Source organism: Sinocyclocheilus anshuiensis, unplaced genomic scaffold (assembly GCF_001515605.1).
Source record: "Sinocyclocheilus anshuiensis isolate Anshui unplaced genomic scaffold, SAMN03320099.WGS_v1.1 scaffold1486, whole genome shotgun sequence".
Lineage (NCBI taxonomy): Eukaryota > Metazoa > Chordata > Actinopteri > Cypriniformes > Cyprinidae > Sinocyclocheilus > Sinocyclocheilus anshuiensis.
In genome coordinates this window covers 26,365-37,094 of record NW_015552651.1, presented here as the reverse complement: position 1 = coordinate 37,094, position 10,730 = coordinate 26,365, and the positions used below count along the sequence as shown (strand labels likewise).

General features: G+C 35.2%; 1 protein-coding gene across 5 annotated transcripts in view; it reads left to right on the top strand.

Annotated features, from left to right (window-relative positions):
* Positions 1-10,730, top strand: part of LOC107667063 (dynactin subunit 1-like) — a 31,968-nt gene that overhangs the window by 14,891 nt on the left and 6,347 nt on the right. For 3 of the 5 annotated variants that reach the window (XM_016458655.1, XM_016458654.1, XM_016458658.1), the window contains 14 exons: positions 2,058-2,231; positions 3,656-3,853; positions 3,942-4,146; positions 5,385-5,463; positions 5,552-5,711; positions 6,440-6,544; positions 6,623-6,814; positions 6,929-7,042; positions 7,934-8,086; positions 8,200-8,360; positions 8,549-8,717; positions 9,401-9,469; positions 9,552-9,764; positions 9,856-10,017. In XM_016458655.1, coding sequence (XP_016314141.1) covers positions 2,058-2,231; positions 3,656-3,853; positions 3,942-4,146; positions 5,385-5,463; positions 5,552-5,711; positions 6,440-6,544; positions 6,623-6,814; positions 6,929-7,042; positions 7,934-8,086; positions 8,200-8,360; positions 8,549-8,717; positions 9,401-9,469; positions 9,552-9,764; positions 9,856-10,017 — 2,154 coding nt within the window. Of the gene's footprint in view, positions 1-11; positions 243-1,897; positions 1,919-2,057; positions 2,232-3,655; positions 3,854-3,941; positions 4,147-5,384; positions 5,464-5,551; positions 5,712-6,439; positions 6,545-6,622; positions 6,815-6,928; positions 7,043-7,933; positions 8,087-8,199; positions 8,361-8,548; positions 8,718-9,400; positions 9,470-9,551; positions 9,765-9,855; positions 10,018-10,730 lie in introns of those variants that run through there. The other 2 variants (XM_016458656.1, XM_016458657.1) reach the window with 2 other exon arrangements.

The window sequence follows — 10,730 nt, the reverse complement described above, 5'->3', positions numbered from 1 at the left end:
TGTGTGTGTGTGTGTGTGTGTGTCTGGCTAGCACTTGCCAACTGCTGTATGAGTGTGTTTGTGGCTTTGCTGTGGGCTTGGCCTGCTCTCATCTCGATCTGCTGTTAATGTGACTCAATCCTTCTTCCTGCTCTTTTTCTGCACCTGGTGCTTGTGTGTTTGTGTGTGTGTGTGTGTGCACCTGTTTGTGTCTTTCCTCTTCAATCGTAAAAATGATGAGACAGGCACCTACGACTCGTAAGGTACAAAAGCTTGTTTACTACTTCTGTGGCATGCAAAATGCTCAGTTGTTTATTGTCTAACTAGGGTGTTTGTGTGATTTTGGAGATAATTTTCTTTTTGTTCTTTACTGGTTGTTGGTATGTCAGTGCATGTAATAGGTTGTTTCTTGTTGTTAGTGTTTTATTAATTGCTAAAAGGTTCATTTTAAGTCAGTTGTCTGAGTGATTAGTACATTTTGTTCTCTTGATAGATGACTATAACTAAAATGATCTGATGATGTACAGTGACCACAAGAAGTATTTAACATAAAAATGTTGGAATGTTTTTGTATTTTAATACAGAATATCAAAACGTGGAATTTATTTTAAATTAATAAAGCTCAAACATAATAAACAAGCAAAATAATTCATAAAAAGAAGTTTGTTCTGAAGTCATATGATAAAACAATAGGCATATTGTACAAAATTATAATTATTTGGACACGTTCTGGTTAGTGGATCATATTCATAGTTGAAGTAATGCACTACACATGCAGTTACTCTGATAGGACACTGTGAAAATTATTTGTGAAAAAAACAGATGCCGCTTACTTAGATTTTTCTTTTTTCCAATGGAATGAAATTCATAAGTTTGACTTTTAGGGCCACTGTATGTATATACACTACCGTTCATTCATTCAAATTTGTTGTCAGTAAGATTTTTTTTTTTTTTTTAAGAAATTAATACTTTGATTCAGCAAAGGCACACTAAATTTACTAAAAGTAACAGTAAAGACATAATGCTTTATAAAAATTATTTCAAATAAATACTGTCCATTTGAACTCTCTATTAATCAAAGAATCCTGAAAAAAATGCATCATCGTTTTCACCAAAATATTAAGCAGCAACTGTTTTCAACATTGATAATAATAATAGAAAAACTGTTTCTTCAGCTGCAAATCAGCATATTATATTTCTGAAGTATCATGTGACATTGAAGACTGAAGTAATGATGCTGAATAAATTACATTAAAAATAAATTAAATTAAATTCAAATGTAATAATATTTCATAATATAACTGTTTTTACTGTGTTTATCAAAAAGTAAATGCAGCCTTGGTGAGCATAAGAAACTTTTAAAAACATTAACAAATCTTACTGAGCCCAAACTTTTATATGATAGTGTAACTTATGTAACTGACGTATAGATTCAGAATATTTTACAATTATGTGTATGTGTTTGCCATAAAATGTATGTACAGCAGGTTTATAACAATTACATGATCTCTACAAAAATAAAACATATGCTGACCATCTGTGTGTGTATGTGTGCATGCTTGTATGTAAACGAGTGTACTTGTTTGACCCAGTTGGTGCCAGGCACTCTGCTTTGCAGGCAGACAGATAGTGCCATAGAGAGGGTTAGTGTTTGACTCTTTATGTGCTGAAAGAACATTTTTGATGTTAAACACACAAGCAGAGCTTATCATCATGTGATGGAAAAAAATGGTGAAGGTGGTTTATTGAGGTTCACACAGATGCTTTTGGAGTTCTCATTTAATGCATGTGGCTTTTTTTCTGTTACTAATCTTTACTATATATGTGCTTTCTTCCGTTTTTTCCTTGATTCTCTGTTCTTCATCTGTCTTCTGACCTGTGGTGGTTATATATCTGTGTACGTTTGTCTTCTCCTCAGACCACCACCAGAAGGCCCAAGGTGAGCTCAATCCTGCATGTCACATCTGTGTGCGCTTGTGTTTGCTAAATAATCTCAAAGAAAGTTTGTGGTTGACGTGATTCATTTGAGAGTTTTTGATATCAGTGGAGCTTTAGTGATCTCTGCATGTGTCTTTCAGCAAACGCGGGCTGGAGTGGGGGTGAAGGTAGGCTCAGGATCAGCTTCTGCTGGAGAGATGAGCAGCAGTGAACCCAGCACACCTGCCCAAACACCACTGGCTGCTCCAGTTATTCCTTCGCCTGTGGGAACACTGCTTTCGCCTGGGGCTCCTCCCATCCCGGGACCCAGCAAGGTCAGATGCTTAAAGTCACACATGTTTACAGACACAAATATAACCACTACTTTTGTTCTGTTTATTTTTAAGCTAGAATGTTACACAGTATTCACTTTTGCATCAATTGCACTGTGAAAATGTCTGTTTTTAGGTCGTCAAGGTTACAGATGTTATGAAAAACTATTGACCTGTTTACTAATCATAAATGGGTGTTTCTTTAACTTTGGGTGCATTTACAGTACCATTTAAAGGTTTAGGGTTGGTAAGATTTTTTTATGTTTTTGAAAGAAGTTATTTATGCTCACCAAGTCTGCTTTTATTTGATCAAAAGTACAGTAAACACAATAATATTGTGAAATACCATCTAAATGTAAAATAGTTTTGATTTTAATATATTTTATTTATTGTTTCTATTTTAGTATATTTTAAAATACAATTTATTCCTGTAATGGCAAAGCTGTATTTTCAGCATCATTACTCCAGTCTTCAGTGTCACATGATCCTTCAGAAATCATTCTAATATGATGATTTACTGCGTAAAACATTTCTTGTTATTATTAATATTGAAAACAGTTATATCATTTTATAATATATAAGATCAAAATAAAACAACATATATATAATAAAAATATGTAATGCAGAAACTGTGATTCCTGTGAAACTTTGTGATACTTTGTTAAATAGAAAGTTCCATAGAACAGCATTATTATTATTTTTACCTTATAAATGACTTTACTGTCACTTTTGATCAATTTAATGGATCTTTACTGAAGGAAATTGTTAATTTCTTTAAAAAACAAAACAAAAAACATTTGAACAGTAGTGTATGACCCAGGGGTTGATTTTTATTAGCAAACTTTTTTTTCCAGTTATTATTATTATTATTTACCCTTGTCCCAGGCCCAGATTTCAGTCATAAAAATATGAAAGTCAATCATAAAAATATAAACTATTACACTGTTCAAAATTATATGAAATAATGGTAAAACTAAATATGACTTGTGAACAGAATATTTTTTATTGTATCTCATTTCCAATAAAGCTGTCATTTTACCAAATTATGAAAAAGTGAAAATATGAATTGTGTGAATCTAGGATACATGAAAAAGTTGGCTATTACATTTTGTATTGTTTTCATCATCTTCAAATGCTATTAAACCCAATACATTACAGTATGTATGTTCACATTGATTGTAGACAAATGGAATATATTAGTTACTAGTAAGAGTGAAAAATGTTGGTGACTTTTGTTTTCTAAAAGTCCACAGGGCCAAAAGTGCAAGTAGTTGAAGGAACACCCAAATCGTTTAGATTAGGTTCTGAACAATTGAGCAACAAAAACCACAACATGACTTTTCTCTGACATTCATGTAAACGTGAGAGGTCTTCTTGAGTCTCTTACAGCGACTGCACTCTGCATGCATGCATTCACTCTCTTGCAGGAAGAGGAGTCACTGCGTGCCCAGGTGAAGGATCTGGAGGAGAAGCTGGAGACGCTGAAGATGAAGAGGACAGAGGACAAGGCAAAGCTGAAGGAGCTTGAGAAGCACAAGATTCAGCTGGAGCAGCTGCAGGAGTGGAAGAGTAAGATGCAGGAACAACAAAATGAACTGCAGAAACAACTCAAGGAGGCCAAGAGGGTATCAAGTATACATTTACTGCAGAGCAATGTGTCATGATATGTGTCAGAGTGTGGATAATGAAAGTGGCTGGTATCCTATTATGTAGGAATCTAAGGAAGCTCTTGAAGCTAAAGACCGCTACATGGAAGAGATGGCAGATACAGCAGATGCCATTGAGATGGCCACACTGGATAAGGAAATGGCTGAAGAGCGGGCCGAGTCACTGCAACTGGAGGCTTACACTCTAAAAGAGAGAGTGGAGGAGCTGACCATGGACTTGGAGATACTCAAACATGAGATAGAGGAAAAAGGTACAAACACACCTAAACATTTGCTACTGTTCAGAAGTTTGGGGGCAGGTGTGATGGCAAAGCTAAATTTTCAGCAGCCAGTCTCCAGTCTTCAGTGTCATTATAAGAAAGCTCAATATAGAAAGAATGAATAAATAGAAAGTTCAGCATTTATGTGAAACAGAAATCGCTTGTAACATTATAAATGTATTTATGGTCACTTTTGAGCAATTGAATATGTCCTTGAGGATTTAAAGTATTAAATTCTTTCCAAAAAACAAATTGACTCTAAAATTTTGTACGTTGGTGTACAGCACATACAGCGGCATGCGAAAGTTTGGGAACCCCTTGCAGAATCTGTGAAAATGTGAATAATTTTAACAAAATAAGAGAGATCATACAAAATGCATGTTATTTTTTATTTAGTACTGTCCTGAGTAAGATATCACACGGCACCCCCCGGAGCCGTGTGAGACACTTTTTTTTAAATGGATGGGCGCATTTTAATTAACTTCTTTTGGACGGATGCATGCAACACCCGCTGAGTGCCATGAAACAGCTTGAAAGATCAAAGACCATTTTTAATATAACTCCAACTGGATTCGTCTGAAAGAAGAAAGTCATATACACCTAGGATGACCTAATTTCATTTTTGGGTGAACTAACCCTTTAATGCATCGTGTTTCCTTCTGGAGCATCAGTGAATGTTTGCACATTTTTTAATAGTTGTGTTTGAGTCCCTCAATTGTCCTCAGTGTGAAAAGATGGATCTCAAAATCATACAGTCACTGCTGGAAAGGGTTAAAATATGCAAAAGATGCTGGAAAACTGAAGAATCTGCAGGACACAGAGGATTTTTCTGAAGAACAGTGCTCAGTTTAACTGTTCAGAACAAACAAGGGACTCATGAACAACCATCAAAAAACAAAAAAACAGTCATGGATCATCCAGGTAACCACACACAGTATTAAGAACCAAGGGTTCCCAAACTTTTGAATGGGGTTATTTTAAAAATGTCAGCTATTTTTTCTTGTGGACTAAATGTAAACATCTTTTATGTAAAATATCTTACTCAGGACAGTACTAAATAAAAAATAACAGGCATTTTGTATGATCTCTCTTATTTTGTTAAAATTATTAAAATTTTCACAGATTCTGTCTGCAAGGGGTTCCCAAACTTTCGCATACCGCTGTATACGTTTCAGTACTCATCAGTGACCACAATATGTGCTTATTAATCTATACAAACTGGCCTGCAGGATCAGATGGAGCAGCATCTAGTTACCATGTGAGGCAGTTAGAGGAGCAGAATGCTCGACTGAAGGAGGCTTTGGTGAGGTCAGTCTGTAATGAGTCTCATGGTTTACATCAGTGTTATTTGATTGTGCTCTGTAAAGATCATAATATCAATTGCTCTGTGCATTAGGATGCGTGACTTGTCTGCATCAGAGAAACAAGAGCATGCAAAGCAACAGAAACTAATGGAGGAGAAGAATTTTGAGCTGGATGCCCTGAGATGCCAGAAAGAGAAACTACAGGAGGAAATGAAGATGTCTGAGAAAACGATTGATGAGCTCAAAGAACAAGTGAGTCGTGCCACTATTAAAACTGAGTTTATTGTATCTCTTTGAGTTCAAGAGATATCATAATATTTTATATAAATGTATAATAAGTATTATAATATTATATATGAATATTATGATAATATAATATAATATTTATAATAATATAATATATATTATTATAGCATGATGAACTATATTATAACTATTATATTTTTATTTATTTATTTATTTATTTTTGCAACACCTGGCAATCTAGTAACATTCATTAGTAGTTTAAAATGAATTCAAACAGCTGAAGTAACATTTGATCAGGGTAAGTTCCCCCTGCAAAAAAGTACTGTGGTGAAATCATGGTACAGTTATGGTAACATATGATAATATCACTGAACTTTTCTATATGTACCATGGTACTGAATGAATATCATAATAAAATGCTATCAATCATAAAATACTATGGTACTTCAAACTATTTCAAACAATGCCGTGTTTTTTACATTGCACATTTAAAGGAAAAATGATTAAAATTAAATGTTTTAAATGTAAATTTTAAAATGAAATTAATTGTTATTATTGTTTAATTATTATTAAAATATGATATATTTAAATTTTATATAAAAAAATATTAAATTATTGTCATTGTTTAATGTCTAATAAAACTGCGTAATACCATGATACTTTTTGGAGCTATATGTCAATGCGCTAAGGGTGTGTGCAAATGATCACTACGTGTGTTCTTGTGTGTGTGTCAGGTGGATGCTGCTCTCGGGGCGGAGGAGATGGTGGAGATGTTGACGGATCGTAATTTAGACCTGGAGGAGAAAGTACGGGAGCTCCGAGAAACTGTCACAGATCTGGTGAGTGTTTGAAGAGTTAGTGTAGAAGTGTATACCATGTAACAGTATACTGAGGTTTGTGTGCATGTGCTGACGTAGGAAGCCATCAATGAGATGAATGATGAGCTGCAGGAGAACGCCAGAGAGACGGAGCTGGAGTTGAGAGAGCAGTTGGATCTGAGTGCTGTCAGCATCAGGGAGGTGGAGAAGCGAGTGGAGGCAGCACAAGAAACAGTGGCAGACTACCAGCAGACCATTCAGAAATACAGAGAGCTCACCGCACACCTGCAGGTGCTGCTGTGCTTCACAACATACAAACTTCAACACATTAGTACGGCTTAAAATGCAGACCTCACAAATCACATGGGACACGTAAATCACATCATTTGTGTGTGTGTGGAGCAGGAGGTGAACAGGGAGCTGATGAGCCAACAGGAAGCCAGCACTGAGCAGCAGCAACAGCCTGCAGAGATCTTCGATTTCAAGATCAAATTTGTGGAAACCAAAGCTTACGCCAAGGTGAATCCAGTGAAATCCAATGAAACCGTGGTGTTTATGTAGTCCAGTGATTTTTATTAAAGAGTTTGTTTGAACAGATCCAATTCACAAACTAATTCATGATTTTTGTTTTCATTCATTTCTTTAATGAATCAATGATTGGGCAATCAGTTTGAATTGAACAAAGGAGTTATTGGTTTGAATTACGAACTGAATTGTCAGATGATTAATTTCTTCACTGAACTGCAGGATATTATGTTGAACTCAAAATGAGCCAGAGGTTTACAGCTGACTGGTTATTCATATGACACTATTTAGCTGAGTAGCAATAAAATATAGATATATTACCGTTTAAATGTTTGGGGACTGCAAGATTTTTTTAAAGAAATGAATACAATGTTACAAAAGATTTCTACTTCAAGTAAAAAATTTGTTTCTTTACATTTTTACTTAGATTTTTTTACTAAATAGATGTTGTTTTTTTACTTTACTTTCAACAAAGAATCGTGAAAAATGTTTCACAGTTTATGCAAAAATATTAAGAAGCAGAATTAGAATAATTTCTAAATGACTGGGGTAATGGCTGTAAATTCAGCTTTGCCATTGCAGGAATAAATGACATTGTAAAATATTTTACAATGGAAGACCATTGTTTGAAATTGCAACAGTATTTCACAATATACATGTTTTTACTGTATTTTGGATCAAAAGCATTAAACATTCTTTCAAAAGCATAAAAAAATCTTACCAACCCCCAAATTTTTGTATACCAAAAAAAACAAAAACAAATGACTAGTACTTATATTTAAGTACTAGTCATTGTTTGTTGTGTTGTTAGGGGATGTGTGCCTCCTGCTGGTAAAAAAAACAGTATGTGTCTTTCATAGAAAATGTATGTGTTTGTAATTCTAGGCCATAGAGATGGAGCTGCGTAAAATGGAGGTAGCTCAGGCTAACAGACAGGTGTCACTGCTGATTTCCTTCATGCCTGACTCCTTCCTGAAACACGGAGGAGACCATGACTCTATCCTGACTCTACTGCTCATCCCACGACTCGTCTGCAAGGTGACATTTCTGAATATACATTTGAGCGCTAAGCACTAAACCATGGTCATTCCAACCTGCTATGTGCTTTTTTGTGAGTGTTGGTTGAATGTGTTTGTGTATGTATGCTGCAGGCAGAGCTGATCAGTAAACAGGCCCAGGAGAAGTTTGAGTTGACTGAGACATGCTCTCAGAAGGCTGGCATGAGAGGAGCCGTCGGAGAGCAGCTGAGCTTTGCTGCTGGACTCATCTATTCTCTCACACTGCTACAGGCAACACTGCACAAATATGAACAGTAAGTTTACCTAAACTTACACACACTTTCTAACATCTTCAAGAGCATTTAAGTCCTCATGATATATGTTAATGAATGGCATTATTTTTTTCTGTGTTGACATATTTCCTGTTGAAGCTGTAAGTTGGGTAAAGCAGCTCAAATGGCTTGTTGTTTTTTTAAGATGTCTCTTTATCTCTCTTGCGCAGTGCTCTGAGTCAGTGCAGTGTGGACGTGTACAAGCGTGTGGGTTCTCTGTACTCTGAGATGAGCGTTCATGAGCGATCCCTGGATTTCCTCATAGACCTCTTGTACAAAGACCTGCTGGATGAAACCGTCAATGTGGAACCTCTTACCAAAGCTATTAAATACTATCAGGTAGCGTAATGCCATTTTGTAGCACTTGCATTGCAGAACTGTAATAATATTCCATATATATATATATATTCTTATTTTTTATTATTCTACTCCACAGTTCTACAATTAATTCACAGTAATTCAGACTTATGCTCACCAAGACAGCATTTATTTGATCAAAAATAATGTTGTGAAATGTTATGACAATTGAATTACAATTGAAGATTAAAATGTGATTTATTCCTGTGAAGCTGAATTTTCAGCAGCCATTACTCCAGTCTTCAGTGTCACATGATCCTTCAAAAATCCTTCTAATATGCTGATTAGCTGTGCATTTCTTATTATCATCAGTGTTAAAATGAACAGCATTTTTATTTATTTGTAATATTTATCTATTTGTAATTTTATAAATGTTGTTAATGCTACTAATGCTAATGATCAATTGAACATGTTGCTGAATCAAAATTTCTTTTAAAACGTAAAATGTTAATGACCCCAAATTTTTGAACGGTAGTACATTCTCATACCTATCTACCGGAAAAAAAGATGTTCACTCAGTATCATGACTGCAGCAAAGCATTTACAGACCAAAGCTTGAAACCTAAACTTACTTAGTGAACTACTATTTGTCTTTCAAGCACTGGTGTTGTCTTCCGAATCTACAAATCAAGTTATTTATTGACATGCATTTCTCTGTGTTGTAGCACCTTTACAGCATTCATCTTGCTGAACAGCCTGAGGACTGTACCGTGCAGCTAGCAGACCACATCAAAGTAAGCAACTCACTTAGACAAACACAAAGAGAGAGACCCGGATCGCTACACATACCTTTAACACATCTTCATGTCTCTTTAGTTCACCCAGAGTGCTCTGGATTGTATGGCAGTGGAGGTGGGGCGTCTGAGGGCCTTCATACAGACAGGACAGGATGAGGAAGCATTTTGTGTGCTGCTGAAGGATCTGGACACTTCCTGTAGTGACATACGACAGTTCTGCAAGAAGATCCGTCGGCGCATGCCAGGCACAGATGCACCGGGCATCCCAGCTGCCCTCAGCTTTGGAACCCAGGTGATGTGCTTCCAAATCTCATTCATATTATCTATACATTAAATTGTATATAAATCTAAGCCTTCTGTTGATGAGGTTTATGCGTGTGTAGGTGTGTGAGACCCTGGCAGAGAGCAGAAGGCAGCTGGCCTGGGTGAATGCAGTGCTTCAGGAAGTGGCAGCGGCAGCCGCTCAGCTCATCGCCCCTCTCAGCGAACATGAGGGACTGCCAGCCCTCAAACTGGAAGACATGGCCTTTAAAGCAGCTGAACAGGTATACAGTATTTTGGTGAATCTTGAGAAAACATGTCTGGGTCACCATAAAAATAAAATATAAAATAACATAATATGTCATAATATATAATAATAACATAATATGGTCAGTAATACAGTGGAAACTGTAACAGTTTGAAATATTATTACAATTTTAAATAACTGTTTTCTATTTTAATATAGTGTAATTTGTATAATGTAATGTAATTTATTCCTGTAATGGCAAAGCTGAATTTTCAGCATCATTACTCCAGTCTTCAGTATCACATGAGAAATCCTTCAGAAATTATTCTCATATGCTGAATTGCTGCTCAAGTAACATTTCTTATTGTTATCAGTGTTGAAACCAATTGTGCTGCTTAATATTTTAGGAAACTGTGATAAGTTGGATTTTTGATGAATAGAAAGTAAACATGTTCATTATTAATTATTAATTAATTATTAAGCACATAACCATAATACGTTTGGACATTTTACTTTTAAGCAATTCTCATTGCTGTCACTCATTCTGTACTGTTTTAAAAACATTTAAAAATATATATATATTATTTTAAATATTTTTTTATTAAAATCAGCATAAACTAAATATATAATATATATTTACTTTATAAATATAATATAATATAATATAATATAATATAATAGCAAATGGGGATGTAATGCTATCTGTTTTTTTTTTCTTCTTGTTTCTCAGATCTATGGGACTCAGTATCA